Source organism: Zingiber officinale, chromosome 11B, assembly GCF_018446385.1.
Source record: "Zingiber officinale cultivar Zhangliang chromosome 11B, Zo_v1.1, whole genome shotgun sequence".
Taxonomy (NCBI): domain Eukaryota; kingdom Viridiplantae; phylum Streptophyta; class Magnoliopsida; order Zingiberales; family Zingiberaceae; genus Zingiber; species Zingiber officinale.
This window is the reverse complement of record NC_056007.1, coordinates 86,084,627-86,101,912: the sequence shown is the minus strand read 5'-3', so window position 1 is coordinate 86,101,912 and position 17,286 is coordinate 86,084,627. Positions and strand designations below refer to the sequence as shown.

Genomic DNA, 17,286 nt, shown 5'->3' with positions numbered 1-17,286 from the left:
ATATTTAATTGGATTGAGTTGAACTCAAATGTTTTATAATTTCTCTTGAGTCAAATTTAAACTCATAATATTTTATTCTATTATTCACTAACTAAGTCAAATTCAAATCGAACTCTGATTTATTTATTTTTATATAATTTTAATTTAAATATATCTAACTAATTTAAATTAAATTTAAATTTAAGTCATTTCAAAATATAGCTTGATTCTATTCAAAGTAAGATTTGAACAATTTGAACCAAACTCTAATTCGAATTGAGTTTGAGTCAAAATTATTTATATTTTCAAACTTGGAATCAAATTTAAATATCAAATATATTTTTTAAATTTGAACTTAAATATTAATATTTTTATATTATTCGATAGATTCATCCTACCTTAAAATATAATAAATCATGTATTATTATAAAAAAGTTATAATAAATTATATATATAATAAAAAAAGACTATATTCAATAAAGTTATGTCTTATGATATTTTAAAATGTAATATTCATCTATAATAAAATCATCTATATTTTTAATTAAATCACATCCAACATAGTAGTGTTTAAAAAGTCATCCTCTATTTATTAGAAGTGTAGTCTATAAGTAATAGTTAACTAATTTTGACTCAACTACCGGGATGACAGAAAAAAAAATATATAAGTTTGATCCTCTTTCCTGTCTGGCTCAACTAGTTTTGATGATAAGAAAAGAAAAAATAAAAGTTACTATTATTCATGAGGAAGAAGGACTAAAATGGTTGTTGGTCCACTGAAAAAAATAAACAAAAGGAAGGATTGAAGGAAGACTAATGCGTTCTTGGAGAAGGAGAAGAAGAAAAAAATAAATCAAAATAAAAAAAAATAGCAAGACAAGGAGAGGAAGAAAAAGTAGGTGGATATTTGCAAAAAAATAAAAAATAAAACTGTGAAGAAAATAAGTTTTCTAAAAAATTTTCAAACACGTTTTAATACAATTAAAATCAAATTAACTTTAAATCAACTCTAATTTAAATCAACATACTTTCTATCTCCATACCCATCTAATATATTTTATTCGACTTTAATCTAATTTTAATTCAATATTGTAACTTTGTGTCAAATTTATTTATTTAAAACTTTCTATTACTTGGAGCTCGGAATACATCCGTCTCTCAACGTAAGGTCGTTGGGGCTTCTCCTAGCATCACGTTGGTTATCAACTCAGAGTCCCGTCAAGAACAGCCATGGACAGAACTTACCTGGCCCAGTGTGGGCCCAAATAAAGAAAAATACAAATTATTACACTAACACTCCAAAAATAAATACAAATTATTACACGACTAGCACCTACCGTAAATTAAACTGAGAAAAAGGGAAAATTCAACCGCATTAAAGGTGTAATTGAATCGAGCTGAGTTAAATTAGACTTTTAAATATTTAATTTTGATTCATCTATAATTAAATTGAATTTGAATTTTATTTAATGAATATATTTATCGGTACGAGTTTATTCGAATTTTTATCGAGTTTAAAAGAATTTAATAAATATAAATTTAAATATTTATTAAAAAATTAAATTATATATTTTAAAAAATATTATATTTTTATTAAAATTTATAATTCACATGATAACCAGCCAAATATTTAATAACTTGATTCATTTATGCCCTTGAAGATATGATCATCAGCTCGTATTTCCAATCTCACCTAAACCGGATTCCCTGGAGCCGGTTCGGTCCGGGCCGGGAGGTTCTCGGGTTGGATTCCGTTCCAGTTCCCTACTGGTCATGAAACTGGAATATTTTGGAGTAGAACGAACGGGAGCCCACTGGAGATCTCGATTTCTTATTCTTCCGCAAGCGAATTCCCAATTCCGATTGCCGAGAGGAAGAGAAGAGGTAATCTCCTCCCTCACCACGCCTCATTCCATCTCCTAACCCTCGGAGTTCTACCCGCTTCCTAGGGTTTGAAATGGGCTAACTCGGTGAGAATTCCCCATTCTCTGGATCTGACTTTTCTCCCCTCGTCTTCCTGCACAGGACGTTGTTTCTTTGACGCAATGTTGTAGATCTTGAAGATGATCGCGTAATTCTACGTCCGCACGTTAGGATTTACGCGCTGGCGCTAATTCTAGCGTTCCGATAATGAAATACTGATTGCGCATTGGCCTGCAGCCTTCCTCCTTTTTCCTGGCGGGTTTGGATTCAGATTCGTCTTTTTCGGTGATTGATTAAGGAGTTGAGAGGAGATGGACAAGTCCAGTGCTTTGGAGTACATCAACCAGATGTTTCCTAACGGTTCGCCGCATTTGTTATGTCTATTTAAAGCATAAGATTGTTTCCCCTTCTGATTGATAATGGTTTTTTTGTCTCTTAATATCCCTAAGTTTAGATTTGGTTCCTAGTTCAATCTTCATTCTGATGAGCAACTAAATCTTTGAGTTCATCAATCATAACCATGGGTTCGGGACAAACCAGATGCCTAAATATCACAAGTTAAATTAACGAATTGGATCTGATAGATGGTCAAGCTCACCACTACACTGTAGCCAGATGCATTTCCTTGGCCGATGCATAATCATGTTTTATTAGATATAGATATGTTTCACTGAATCAGAAGCTAAAGAGCGCTAAAATAAGTGCTATAAAGATAAAACTGATATTGTGAACTATCTTGTAATATTCAGAAGCATCATTATCTGGGGTGGAGCCACTTATGCAGAAAATACAAAGTGAGATACGCCGTGTGGATGCAAGTATATTAGCTGCAGTTCGACAACAGGTGTTCCAGCTCTTTTAGTTCCCCTAGACTGTGTTTTCCTCTCTTTTATTTTTCTGTCTATTTCTCTAATTTTCTTCTTGAGTAATGAGCTTCTCTGATTCACACCTTTGCAAAGTGTGTTGTCTGGTATCTTCACAGATTGTCTCAGGGTTTTAATAATGATAATGATTGTTGTATTTTTGGATGCTAGAGTAACTCTGGCACAAAAGCAAAGGAAGATCTTGCTTCTGCAACACATGCTGTTCAGGTCCATTTCTTTTTCCCCTGTGTTTCTCCTTTGGGTTCCTAATATTCATAACTCAGAGAGAAATTGGCGAGGTATTTCTATTAGATTATGCGTACTTGTATGAGATCCTCAACGAATGAAATGATCATTTGGGAATTGAATATAGTTCTTATGGTGAACATATTGTCTAGTTGTTAATTGTATATTTCATTTTATGTCCAGGAACTCATGCACAAAATACGTGAAATAAAAACAAAGGCTGAACAAAGTGAAACAATGGTTCAAGAAATTTGTCGCGATATTAAGAAATTGGACTGTGCAAAGAAACATATAACAACCACGATTACAGCTCTTCATCGTCTTACCATGCTAGGTTAGCTTTTTGATTCCTTCCTCTTTTGTGTTTATGTTTCTTGTCATTATTTTCCTCGATACTATTTGCTTGCTTCTGGAGTTTTGATTGCACATCTGCTAGTGTACATTTCATAGAGAAAGAGAGAACCATGCATAAGTTTCTATATGCTTTTTGACTTCTTTTTCTTCTATTGGTAACGACCTTTTGATTATCTAGTTGACCTTATACATGGTCTTTCAACGTCTATGACATCTCTCTTATTTATTCATTATTCCTAACAAATTTATTTAAACTAGGATTATATAGAAGAACTTCAAAAACTAAAGGTTCAGGTTAAGTAGAATTCAAATTGAATACATGGAACACAATTTTTTAGTATTAAGGAAAGATTTGAGGGTATAGTTAAGATAGATAACCATGAAATTCCATAAGAAGAGGTTTTGATATCTTGGTCTGTATTTAACAAGAAGATATTCGTGATGGCATCCTTAATACAATATAGAGTGGGTGGTTAAAATTGGACAGAGCTTTTAGAGAATAAAGATTTAATGGTAGAACAGTTATATTTTTTGGATGAAAAGTTATTGTAGCAAAAGATGAGTTATGAGTATGGAAAAAATTAAGTGTTAGGTTACTAGAAAAGATGAAATAAAAAATTATTATCCAATAGCAATTGGTTATACTTGTAGCTCCAATACATATATAAGTCAAAATGGCATGGAAATGTTTAAGGACAATTAGTAGATTCCAACTAGCAGAGAGAGAGCCCGAGACTAGACTTCTTGATGACGATGACGGCGACAACAAAGAGTAGAAAGGAAATAAGAAAAGTGAATAAAATAAAATTAACTAACATAGAGCTTGTCTTCCATATAGCAGATTTTCCTAAAGTTTTTACTGTAGTGTCTACCACTTGTGTTAATGAAGTATTATATATCTTTTCTCTAAACTAACTTAACTCCATTTTCTTGTTGTTTCTGCAACAGTTTTTTAATGTTCTCCTTTTGATTTTCTCAAAAATCATGGAATAAATTTTGGCCAAAAGTCTGTCATGATTCTAATCCAAGCTATCAGAATATTCCGAATGGTAGTGTTAGTTTCTAATTTTTCAAACTTACTTTGATACAGTTGATCAATACTAAGGATCTCAGTGTTGGCATAGATGCTTGCTATGTTGAGTGGTGAATTATACTCACATATTATCAGTATGATTGATATTTCTTCTTGTAGTTTATAAAATTTTCATGATTGGTTCCTCATATTATGCTGCATGAGGAAATATTTGTTGGGATGACTTAATGATGATGAGGAATTCATACTTATGCATTTTTTAAATTGGAATCAATGTGCTTACAGTATCAGCTGTTGAACAACTTCAAATAATGGCTTCAAAACGCCAGTATAAGGAAGCTGCTGCACAGTTGGAGGTAACACTAACGTAATTTTGTGATTCTGTGTTAGGTATGTTCTGGGTACTGTAGGAATCATGTCTAAATGCATCTAATCTTTGTAATTTTAAAACAACGTGATCAACTATGCTATGGCAAGCCAATGTTATATGCACCCATTGAATCACTTTTCAGAATGCACTAACATTAAAAGTTACACTTTTTTTCCAGGCAGTAAACCAGTTGTGCAATCACTTTGAAGCATACAGGGATGTACCAAAAATATCTGAGCTTAGAGAGAAATTCAAGAACATCAAGAAAATTCTTAAATCTCATGTATTTTCAGACTTCTCAAGGTAGTAGCTGTTGAATTTAATGAAAATGGACTTCAATCATGTGTACTGACTGATTCACAACTCTGGTACAATACTTGAAAGAAGAACCATAGACTTGAACTGATGTTGTTAATATGTAAAGATTTGGAATTCTTGATCCGAATAGTGCATTCCTCATAGTATTCGGTCTCGCAATTTAATTTATAGGGTCTTCCATATTTTTTTTAGAAAAGATGATAGTTGATGATGAATTGGCATACCCATGGCTAGAATGAGGATTCAAACCATGTTATTGTGACCATAGAAACAACCCCTTCAACTATGCCAATAGTTGACTTCCCAGTACTCTACTATGTCAGAGAGTTGATTCGTGTACATTGTAATTCAACTTTACCAGTTCCACTTAACAAAATAATGGCAGGTAGTTGCAATCAATTATTTCTGCTCTATTTTGACGATACTATCTAAATGCGCTAATGGGGTCGGTGACCATATAGAATTAGTATTTACTCTTCACGTAAGTTTTATCAAATGCTAAGAAACTGGAAATGATTGCTGTCAACTCAGTACATGTACAAGCTTCCAAAGGAAAACTTGGAAAAGGCTTTGTATAGGTTATTTTGTTAGATGTCTTTTGTTGAAGAATCATACAGAAGATTTGAGAACTGTGATGATGCTTATTCTATGTACGCTCATGAAATATGGAAATGATAAGCGCTATTGTCAAAATAAGTAGACCATATATATCAATATCAGTCCTGAGGACCTCTTAAAAGTGTTACAAAATAGCGATTCCTAGATTTTGCTTTGCTGTAGAATTGCCTTATTTTGCATTTGCTACCCTAGATATTGCAATTTCAATTGTTTAGAGGGGCAACCATTTAAATCAACTGATTGACAACTTGTAGCTTAGGTACTGGAAAAGAGACAGAAGAAACTAATTTGCTGCAGCAGTTGACAGATGCTTGCTTGGTTGTGGATGCACTAGAGCCATCTGTAAGGGAAGAACTAGTAAGAAATTTCTGCAGCAAGGAGCTTACTTCATATCGCCAGATATTTGAGGGAGCAGGTTGCTTTCCCTCAAGTCATTTCAAACTCCTTCAATTTCATTTCAGTGATCTGAGAAATTGTGTTACTCCCCATTGTTTAAACTAGAACTAGCAAAGCTGGATAAGACAGAGAGGAGATATGCATGGATTAAGCGTCGATTGCGAACTAATGAGGATGTTTGGAAAATTTTCCCTTCTGCATGGCATGTTGACTATCTCCTGTGCATCCAGTTCTGTAAGATGACCAGGTTTGTCAGAAAAACTAGATGTTACACTGCTTGGCTGAAAAACTCATGCTCTTTTGTGAAACATTTGGCCTTGCCTTGTGTTTGCAAGATATGAAAGTAAAGTTACTCTAGATCTGTTAATCATTTGATGCTTTCAAACTTTTCCACTGCTTCTCCATGTTTTTGAAAATCTACTGCTTCTCAGTGACTTTACTTTGTTGAACAGTGTATATTTCTTATTAGCTTTCTTAAAGATAAAAGACACGTTCTAATGGAAGTTAACCAATTCAGGGAATCAAAACATCATAAGGTAAAAGAGGGGCATTATATCTAAAAGATATATTTTGTTATCTTGATCAATTTCTACTGTATGCCAGTAACATGGAAATAATGTGTTCTTTTTACCATGACATCATGATCGATTATTGCCTGTCATTTGATTTTGAACAATCATTTCAGCAAAGTTGATTTTAACATTTGCAAATGGAGCTGATAATGTTTTCTTGTTTCCCTGATCCTGTATCTTGTCATTCAAACTTAGTAAGCAATTCGAGCCTTTGACATTATTGATATGCCCTGTATGGAAACAATATATGCATTTATTTTGATTTATGTGTTTTAAAATTTTTGCATGATGTCTGTGTTCAATTGGATGCACCTATGATCTTCAGCAGCTGATTCATTATGTATAAGTTTGCAGGTCACAGCTTGTGGATATTCTCAATAATCTGAAAGAGAAACCAGATGTTGCAACACTACTAATGGTAGTTCCATATTTCATATTTCAGAGTTTATGATGCCTTGTCAGTTGTGTTTAATTATACCTTAGTTATTCATATCTTTCAGGGGTTATAAATTAGTTCACGATGGATTCAGGGAAATGATAAAAAAAATTAAGTCTTAGATAACTAACTAGTGTTGTGAACCAAAGCAGTTTAAGCTGATAGTTTTCACTTTTAAATTGTCCATGCTTATTGAACCAGTTGAAAAAGGATGCTTACCTTCATTTACTTATAAATCCTATATTAAACATTTGTGTTATGTTTAGTAGCTGAGCCCATATACCTTTACTAATTCTTTTCCTACTGTTGAAAGTATATTTCATATTTGCATGTCAAATTATTTAGCTTAAAACTTGATTTCTAGACTCTGTATTTACACATCATTTTGTGTACTATCATATGCCAATATCACACCAAAATCCAATATTGTATTGCTCTCTTTGTTTCTCTCCTTGAATCTAAATCCTCCAAATTCACCTTTCTATTCCCTCTATATGCTATAATAATACCCTTTTTCTGATAATTTTCTAATATATCAAATTACTTATTTCTCGGCCTGTCTTCCAACACATTTTGTTTAAATGTGCTATATCACATCCATGAAAAATGTTTGTCAATTCACCAGCGCAAGCTTATCGATACCAAGTTGCTTGCTTTCTCTATGTATAGAGCAACAATTCAACCTATTGCGATAGGGATTAGCTCTGATGAATAGCACCACTCAGATTTAATGAGCAATATTGTAGCAAAAGGTGATTACGCTCACTCCAGGTGTCCCTCATAATCCGTCCCTAGGTTATATGAAAAGAGGTAAATCACGGAGTCAGTTTATAGTTGACTGCCAAGTTGGCAAGGGGGTTGGAGGGGTTTGCGCCTGTCAGAAATTGATCTCTTGCCCTATTGTAGCAAGAATGAGCAACAGTTAGCATAAAAGACTGAACTGATGATCCCAACTCATTTGAATGAATTTTCCTAGAAAGACTGAATCGAGAACAATTAAATTGCTTTTCAGGTGGTAATGACTAGCTTGTACATAAAAGTTCGCCCCAAGCTGCATTCTTAGCAAATTGATGTATTGTCATGTCAATTTTTATATTGAAAAAATAAATAAACATGTATGTGTTTTCTGCTAACCAAACATCAAAAGGCAATTTTCTTTTGTCAGTTCTAAGTAGTAATATTCTAATAGTTTTAGATAAAAGCTAATCAGTTTAAATAGAAGAGGATTTATGTTGCTTTTTTTTACTTTATGAGCAATTTTATTATTTTCCTCGAAGCACAGTAATTTGTTGTCTGAAAATAGTATTACATAATCACACTCTGTATTTCAGGCACTTCAGCGAACTCTTGAATTTGAGGAAGAGTTGGCAGAAAAATTTAGTGGAGGAACTGCAAGCACTCGGAATACAGAATTTGGTAGTGATGAAGAAACTGGTGAGGGAGAAAGCAACAAGAAAATTGTCTCAGACATTCGCAAGAAATATGAGAAAAAGCTTGCTTTGCAACATGGTGGAGATGAATTAGTATGCACCAAATTCTCTCTAGTTATTTTAGTTGCTAAAATGATTAATTACTGCCCTAAACATTCACTTTTTTTTTTCTAGGACAAGGACAAGCAAAAAGATTTGACAGTGCCTGGGGCTGGGGTAAGTATCTTGGTTTTCTTTGTGATACTTGGGCCCATCCTGCATTATATGTACTTCAGGTCCAATGCTAATATTAATTCTCGTTTGCAGTTTAACTTCCGTGGAATTATTTCATCTTGCTTTGAAACACATCTGGCAGTGTATGTAGAGCTAGAGGAGAAGACTCTAATGGAACACTTGGAAAAACTTGTTCAGGTTGTTAAACATTTTTTACTTCAATAAATGTTCTCCTTTGGGCATGATGTCTAACTTCTGGAAATGTTCTTCTATAGGAAGAAACTTGGGAAACTGAAGAGGGGAGCCAAACTAATATTTTGTCAAGTAGCATGCAGGTATTGTATAGTTGAACTTGGAACTTTTATGTTGCTAGAATTTCTTTATATTGAAACATTTAAGAAACACTTCCAGTGGTGTATATATTGAAACACCAGGCTTATATTGAGACAAGACACTAAATCATTCTTTCTGCTAAAAAATTTCAACATTTATTAGTTAATGTTGTAATATCTTATTTCAGCAGATAAAATTTCTTAGGCTCAGGTGGAATTAGAAACTTGCTCCTGTCTATTCTCAACGCGTAAATAAGTCATAATTTGATCTAACAGGAAGATTGGAGAAATAAAAATAAATTCTCTTCCAGTTGATAAACTGGTGCTAACATTAAGAACTTGAATCTTAGTCTTTCATAGTGGAGCCATATCTTTTGATTGACAATGCATGTTGATCAATTAATTTGAACATTGTGAGAAAGACAATGTAAAAGAAACACTTGGGATGGGAAAAACGAAACGACACATTCAACAACAATAACAACAACAACCACGAAGCCTTTTTAGGTGGGATTAGTTATATAGATCCTTATGTCATTGGACTCTATCTCCTACTATATAGTGTTTTCTGGTCGTCTAAATACATATTCGTACTATCTTAAACATGTCTCTTAGAGTTTTTTCTCAATAAATGCAATTCGATTTTTGCTCATTATCTTGTTGTTTATACATCCACCTTAACATCTTTACCTTTACAATTCTCATCTTGTGCTTGTGTGCTCGAGTCATAGCCTAACATTGAACTCAATATAACATAACTAGTCCAACCGTTGTTTTGTAGAATTGAAAAAGGAAACAACGCATAACGAGCAGCCCAGTGCACGAAGCACGGGTCCTGGGTCTATTGTATATAGCCTTACCCTGCATATCAAGAGACTATTTCTGCGACTTGAACTTGTGACCACCATATCACACACCTTGCATCTCAAGAGACTGTTTCCACGACTTGAACTCATGACCATCATTTCACGCGGCAACAACTTTATCTTTGCACCAAGGCTCCCCTTCAAAAAGGAAACAACACATCTATATGGGAATCAAGGAACAATGGAAAATGACAACTATAACAATTCTTCCCATTCCTAATCAATTTCTATTAATCTTCCGGCTCAATTTCACTGATGATGCAGACCTCTAAGTGACATTAAAAGAGCTGGGTAGTTATTAATCAGAAATTTGGTTTAATCTGATTGTTAGGGTTGTTAGAGGAGGGGATTACTTTGTGTTACTAAGTTGCTTGGAAGGAGGAAAGTCAGTTTTTTGTCAAGGGGAGCACTTTGCTAATAAGTGAACCATTCTTTCTCATAGAGATTCACAATGACTTGGTTCATGTGAAATGAGGAGAAATGCTGCATTTTCTTATGAATTATATTACTGAACCATTCTTTCTCCCTGAGAAAGTTTGTGCCACTTAAGCTCAGCATAAGATATTATTTGGTTAGTCTTTGCTTTCCAATATAGTTGTCAGTCTTTTTAATTAGTATTCTATGTTCACTTTATTTAGTTCATATTTCTTTTGAAAAGTAAATGGTTGAAGGGTGTTAAAGAAAACAACCGCAACTACAAAACAACAGAAACTACATGCTGGGTTTAGAATAATCAGGCATGTAGTGGTGTTTATGAAGAACATAAAATTGTGATGTTTCTTGCTTATGAAGATGCATTTTATTTGATGAGCAACAATTTCTCACTTATTCTCAAAGAAATTAGGTGTACCTTTAATTGATAATAAAATGAGATAGTAAATTAAGATGGTATAGATGTGTTCATGTTCTCCAGTTGACACTTTGAATCCATTAAAGATGAAGATGCGTACGATAAAAGGTGACCAATCAAAATTTTTTATGGCAAAATGTCTGCAGTATGGATATCATTAACAGACTGAGTTTTACTAGTAATATAACTTTGCATAGAGTTGAATGATGGGATAAACGTCATTATCATATATCTGACTCCAAATAGTTGAAATTCAATGAGTTGTTTTGAAATGCTCTGAACATTAGGAGATATTATTCTCTTTTGTTATTCCCCATGTATATGAAAAGGTGAAAGGGAAAGTAATGGTGACATCTATTGGTAATGTGTGCCAGTGACGGGCTTGTAAATTATCCATTTTCTTGATTTATTTTTGTTGAACATAGACTAAGAAGTAGCAATAGTTAATATGGAAATAATTCATATTTGCCCAAAAATTCTGAATTTATTTGGTTTTTAAAATAATTTTTTTCTATTAGTTATTTTATTTTGTACTTTTAATGCTTCAGGTATTCCTAATAATAAGGAGAAGCTTAAAAAGATGCAGTGCTTTAACAAAGAATCAGACATTGTTTAATTTGTTTGGGGTATGTATATTCATGTCTGATCCATTATTCTGTTGCATTTCTTGTGTATTTTCTAATAAATAAGCAGGTAAAACTGTTAAAAGAAAATTTGTGTTTTCATCTTGCTAAATCTCAAAAAAATTGAATACATTTCATATTGTAAAATGATTATACTGAACCAATTGCTAAAATATATTTTGCATGGTAAAGAAACTAGGCATGGTAATTAATTTTGCATTACCCTGACTTCAAACTTTTTCTTAATAGGTGTTCCAAAGAATTTTGAAAGCATATGCAACAAAGCTGTATGCTAGATTGCCCAAAGGTGGTGCTGGGATTGTTGCAGCTGCTACTGGGACAGATGGGCAGATTAAGGTCATTACCATGATTTTCCCCTTATTTATGAGATAAGTACCCAACCTTTCAATTTGCACTTTTCTTGTTATACTTATTCATTGACAACCACTGCAGACTTCTGACAGAGATGAGAGAATGATATGCTATATCATCAACACTGCAGAGTATTGCCATAAAACTGTAAGTTGGAATTGTTTCCTCCTAACCACCTATTTGAACAGCTAAATATATAGTATAGTTGATATAATTGAAGCCAAACTACAAATTCTTGATACAGGAAGATTTTGTTGCAACCTTGAAAAGCAGATAACAATGGTTTTTCTTGTCATTTACATTGAAAATTGTTCTTCTACGGTCTGCCATTCCTTAAAATTTTCATCTCTATTTGTGATCACATGTAGGATATCCAATCATTTTGTAACAATACATTCTGTGGATAATGAACTATAATTTTCTGAATTATAATGCTAAATGATGTGGATTTGTCTGTATCCAAGTTAACTTGCGCTACTTTGTTGTAAGTCTGGTGAGCTAGCTGAAAATGTTTCAAAGATTATTGATCCTTCATTTGTAGATAAGGTGGACGTGTCAGAAGTTCAGGTAATAAGTTTTAAGTTTATTGTGTTGTGCACAGGCTTTTTAAGCGTCAAGGCTTTTATGAATGTATGCGCATTTGCATTGTGCAGGATGAGTTCTTCCAGGTGATTACGAAAGCATTAGTGACACTAGTCCATGGTCTAGAGACAAAGTTTGATGCTGAAATGATAGCCATGACACGAGTACCTTGGGCAACTATTGAAAGTGTCGGTGACCAATCAGAGTAAGTATATTTTATCTAATTCCTAAATTTGGAGGAAACTTGATCAACAAGTAAATAGTTGTCAATGTGATTTTCTAAATAAATAATTCAAATATGACGATCTTGTCCTTCCATTCATTTAGATTGTATGTGTGCACCGTAAACAGTGTTTTTGTCCAGCAGAAAGCATCACTGCTCCTTATGTGCTGATTTAATTGTTCAAAGACTTCTGAAGTTGGATGTGAAATTTGATTGATGTCTCCTGGTCTTGATTTGCAGGTATGTCAATGGTATCAGCTCTATTCTTGGAAGTAGTATTCCTGTGCTTGGAAGCCTACTCTCCCCTACTTACTATCAGTTCTTCTTGGACAAGGTGGGTCTATAGATCACATTGGTCAAGCCATCAAATGCAACTTCATAATATTCAAGTTTCTGCTATATAAGTTGCAAGCATGTGGACAGAAGTTTCTTTTCTAAAAGCTACTGTTTAACCTTTTTAAGTAACTTGAAGATAGGCCTTTAATTACTTAACATATCTGTTTACAAAACATTTGATGTCTATATTTTCAATTTAACCATCTTGTATATGTAATTGTCTGGTCATTAGAAAATAATGCATTAAACTAAATATTTAATTACAATCTACAATTACTACACCATTGACCATTTAGTGTTTTTTTTTTTTTGAAATTGTAGCACAATTTTGAGTTCCAGCATTGAGCAGTTTTTTGGTGATCACAATTTCTCAAACATTTGAAATTTCTGCAATGTCCATTGAAAGTTCTGGTGAAAATTGCAGAACAAATTAATAATGTATTAAATAGTTTGCATCTTTGTACTTTTATGTGATTTGTTGGTAAAGCCCCTAAGATGTTTGAGGAGACTGTTTATATCAGAATAATTTCGTTCTCTTGTTTTCTACTAATATGCAAACTGGATCAGCCAATGGAAATAGTTCCTCTAAAATTTGGCAATGGATTTAGAATGTCCACTCCCAATCTTATCTGAATATTTATGCTAACTAGACTATGTGTGGGCTTGGACTTAATATTCTCCTTCATGGCTTACCATTTTGGTTTCTTTTTTTCATTTTTTTTGTCCATTTTGTATCTTTGTTAGACTATGGTATATCCGTATATGGGCTTAATTATCATTTACATTTTTGGGTTTCTTCTGTTGCCCATTTTGTGCCTTTGTCAGACTTTAATAGCTTGAGAAAAACTTGGTTTCTGCAGTTAGCAGCGTCTCTTGGTCCACGTTTATACCATAACATTTTCAAATGCAAACAAATATCAGAAACTGGTGCTCAACAGGTAATTCAAATTCCTTGCTGATTCCTTTATACTGACAACTGGAGGATTTTGTGAAGCACGACCTATATTCTATTTTCTGTAGATGTTATTGGATACTCAAGCAGTAAAGACAATCCTTATGGAGATTCCTGCATTGGGAAAGCAGGTACATAGTTTTTCTTCTCATTATATTCCTTGCTATTCCTTGAATTAAGCAGTTTGTAGCTGAAGTCACATTGGTACTTGTTAAGGGGACTGCACATTTAGTTCATTTTAGAACCTGTTATGTTGAATATCAAGATGTTTAAATTAAAAGTCATATTCCCAAAGAACAAAACTTGATTGAGAATTTTATTGAACACTAGGATTCCTGTCATCTATTTTGATAGTACTACGGGAGTGTTTGGGAGGGCTTTTGCTTATTTAAAAGTGATTCTTATAGAAATTATTTTGAAGTGACAAGCTAAAGTATGGAGTATTTGGAAATAGAAGCCAAAAGCTAATACAAGTAAAAGCTAATGCAAGGTAAAGTTTGAGTGTTTGATGAATAATTGTTAAATGACAATAATATTCTTAAACTATATAAATTAATCTTTTTTAATTATCTAAATATAATTTTGATACACCATCAATAATGTGTTTATATAATTATTATTATATTTTGAATATTGTATGAATTTTTTTATATAACATGAATGTTTGAAAAAATATATAAAATTAATAAAAATATAAATATAAAAAATAACAAAATTTATATAAATACACAAAAAAAATATGTATAAAAAATTCTAGAAATGTAAATTATATTAAAATATAAAATATTATTTAAAAAATAAATACTAATAATAAAATATGATTGCTGGAGCAAGAACAAAAAAGTAGCTTCATTTATTAAGGACATAAATGTCAAATTTTAATTTTAGACCATAAACAAAAAAGCAAAAGCAAGAAAAAGCATCAAATTCTTGCTTCTAGCTTTTGAGTAAAAGTTATAGAAGCTAAAGCAGAATTTGACATTCATAAACATTCAAAAGTGCTTCGTGTAACTAGAATCTAAAAAGCGCTTAATAGAAGCTCACTCAAACACTCCATAAAACCATTAACTCTAATTCAGATTCCCACATGACTCTTATTAAATAGTTACTGAACTTTTTTTTTTCATATTCTTGTGTTATTGTGGATTCTAGTAGGGAAACATTATTATTTCTATTCAACAGACAGCAGTTGCTGCTAGCTATTCAAAATTTGTTGGTCGTGAGATGAGTAAAGCTGAAGCCCTGTTGAAGGTATGACATTGATTCTGCCATTACCTTTCTCACCTGAGGGTAAACTCCGAAGTCTTTGGGCTAATTTATTATGCAGGTTATATTATCTCCGATAGATTCTGTTGGAAATACTTATAGAGCACTACTTCCCGAGGGAACACCTGCTGAGTTCCAGAGGATTCTTGACCTGAAGGTTCTATACTAAAATTTTGTTTTTCTCCTTATGTGTCTCCTAACACATTTTAAAATTGTCCTTGCTTGCTCCCGGGGGTCCCCTTTTCTAGCATCATTTTATGTTAGTAAGGTTTGTTGAGAATTTAAACAGAATGTTTTGATTGTGAACAAGCTCCTTAATTGTTACTTCTGTGACAGTTATTTTGAACTGTAGGAGCGACTTTTTTTGGTGACTAAATTCTAGGTCAGGAAAATGACTACATAGTTCAATGAACATCTGTTTTGGTGTCATTATTTTTCTTTGTATTTGAATCAAATTCAATTCCTTGGCTTAAAACTTCATAGAGTTCCACTGAAGTTGTTCTTTTCATATGTTTGATCAGATTTTATACCAAAATTGATTCCTCTAGTTTCTTTATTTCCCTGATGTAAGAGGTTATAGCTTTGTCATTTCAAACTGAAGGTCAATCTTATTGATGATGGCTGACACAGCTTTTGCTTGTAGTCTCTTCTTATAACAACGATTTGATCATGAAAGGTAAATCCATGTTCTTTTTTGATAATCTTCCTGGCTCCAAAAGCAAATTTAAGAATAATGAATTATATGTTGTGGGGTATCTGATTGATTTGTGTTACCCAACCCCAAATAGTTAGGTCTACACGGCTTGATGATAATCTGATTGTTTTATATTGTAGGGCTTAAAGAAAGCAGATCAACAAGGTATTCTTGATGATTTTAACAAGCACAACTCTGCAATCAGGCATCCATCTGTGGCACCATCAGTAGTAATCCCCTCGGCACCAATCTCTGCCCCTGCTGCACCATCAACATCTACTACTGCTACATCTTCAGTCATAGCTGCTCCAGCAAGTAATAATACATCTACTTCCGTAGTTATGACCTCCCGGGAAGATGTCCTAGCTCGGGCTGCAGCTCTTGGTAGAGGAGCAGCGACAACAGGATTCAAGCGGTTCCTTGCATTAACAGAAGCTGCCAAGGATAGGAAAGACGGGCCCTTCCGTAAACTCTTCAGTCCTTAGACTTCCTTTGCTTGCTTTGTCATTCTTTCTTTTCCTTTCATTATGATGTATTTAATCTTTGAGACGGACATAAGGCCTAACCATATTTTGCTTTGTATACTGTATGTTCATCATGTGTAGTCAAGTTAGGGTTTTCTTTCACCATGCATTTGTAGCTGTCGGATACATCTAACTTTTTGACCCGACTAGGTCTTGGAGGTGACTGATTCTATTTCATGTAAATTTTCTACAGATCACAAAGTAAATTAGGAAGGACGCATGATTATCTGTCCGTAGTGGTCAGTCTTCTTAGATTTGTCAGTTTTCAAGAAAATATTTTGCATGCGTTGTAGTTGAGATTTGAACTGAAATAGTTTAATTAACTGCCAGAGTGTCTGACCATGGTACCATCATCTAGGGCTTGATTTGTTAGATTTTCAAATTGCAATAAGGAGGTAAATTATGAATTCATACAAAAATCCTATGCGCGTGTTGGACATCAGCAAGAGATACAGCTTTTATTAATCTGAATTAGGTAGTTAATAATTTGTTGCCATATGATTTTGGGTGATCCTCAATTTCTTTAGGACTCTCTTTCAGTCATTAAATCCATTTACAGTTGTTCAATAGTTTGGATAGTGTTGGATTTTCACTCTCCTTAAAAAAAATAGAAAAATAAAAAAAATGATAAATAAGATAATATCAAATCTAAGGTGACTGGTCCGGTCTTATGAGAACTTTCATCGGTTATTAATCAGAAAATACTTAGATTTTAACTCCTTATTTCATATAAAAGATGAGTAGGGCAAATCATAAGAATAATCCACTCTTTTCAAATCCCTATTCCACGCCACTTCGAATTACTCGAACTGGTCATGGTCAGAGTAGGATTGTAATTTATATAACTTCATACATTTAGCTTCATCTTAGATTTCATTTAATTTAATATGTTCTCATGGAAAAGGTGTTCTACTG

General features: G+C 33.1%; 1 protein-coding gene across 3 annotated transcripts; it reads left to right on the top strand.

Annotated features, from left to right (window-relative positions):
* The first annotated feature begins 1,714 nt into the window (after nt 1-1,714).
* Nucleotides 1,715-16,473, top strand: LOC122033656 (vacuolar protein sorting-associated protein 53 A-like). Of its 3 annotated transcripts, XR_006126604.1 has the most exons (26): nt 1,715-1,863; nt 2,005-2,262; nt 2,652-2,746; nt 2,937-2,993; nt 3,195-3,345; nt 4,684-4,754; nt 4,947-5,071; nt 5,959-6,119; nt 6,206-6,347; nt 7,027-7,090; nt 8,440-8,631; nt 8,713-8,754; nt 8,845-8,949; nt 9,027-9,086; nt 11,348-11,425; nt 11,672-11,779; nt 11,876-11,941; nt 12,284-12,361; nt 12,448-12,581; nt 12,840-12,933; nt 13,796-13,873; nt 13,956-14,018; nt 15,070-15,138; nt 15,215-15,310; nt 15,755-15,829; nt 15,988-16,130. XR_006126604.1 is itself a non-coding variant. In XM_042592739.1 (25 exons), exons 2-25 carry the CDS (start codon nt 2,214-2,216, stop codon nt 16,330-16,332), a joined length of 2,523 nt encoding a protein of 840 aa, XP_042448673.1. In that variant the 5' UTR covers nt 1,715-1,863; nt 2,005-2,213; the 3' UTR covers nt 16,333-16,473. The 3 variants fall into 3 exon arrangements, 2 of the variants coding, with proteins under 2 accessions (XP_042448673.1, XP_042448674.1); XM_042592739.1 differs by lacking the exon at nt 15,755-15,829 and having other exon boundaries at nt 15,988-16,473; XM_042592740.1 differs by lacking the exon at nt 15,755-15,829 and having other exon boundaries at nt 1,793-1,949; nt 2,140-2,262; nt 15,988-16,473.
* Nucleotides 16,474-17,286: the final 813 nt, after the last annotated feature.

What these genes read in the sequence shown, in the direction of transcription:
- LOC122033656 (XM_042592739.1), top strand. Translation starts at nt 2,214, where the DNA reads ATGGACAAGTCCAGTGCTTTGGAGTACATCAACCAGATGTTTCCTAAC. An exon ending in ACTTGGAAAAACTTGTTCAG is followed by an intron (nt 8,950 to 9,026) that starts GTTGTTAAACAT and finishes GTTCTTCTATAG; the next exon opens with GAAGAAACTTGGGAAACTGA. An exon ending in TGGACGTGTCAGAAGTTCAG is followed by an intron (nt 12,362 to 12,447) that starts GTAATAAGTTTT and finishes TGCATTGTGCAG; the next exon opens with GATGAGTTCTTCCAGGTGAT.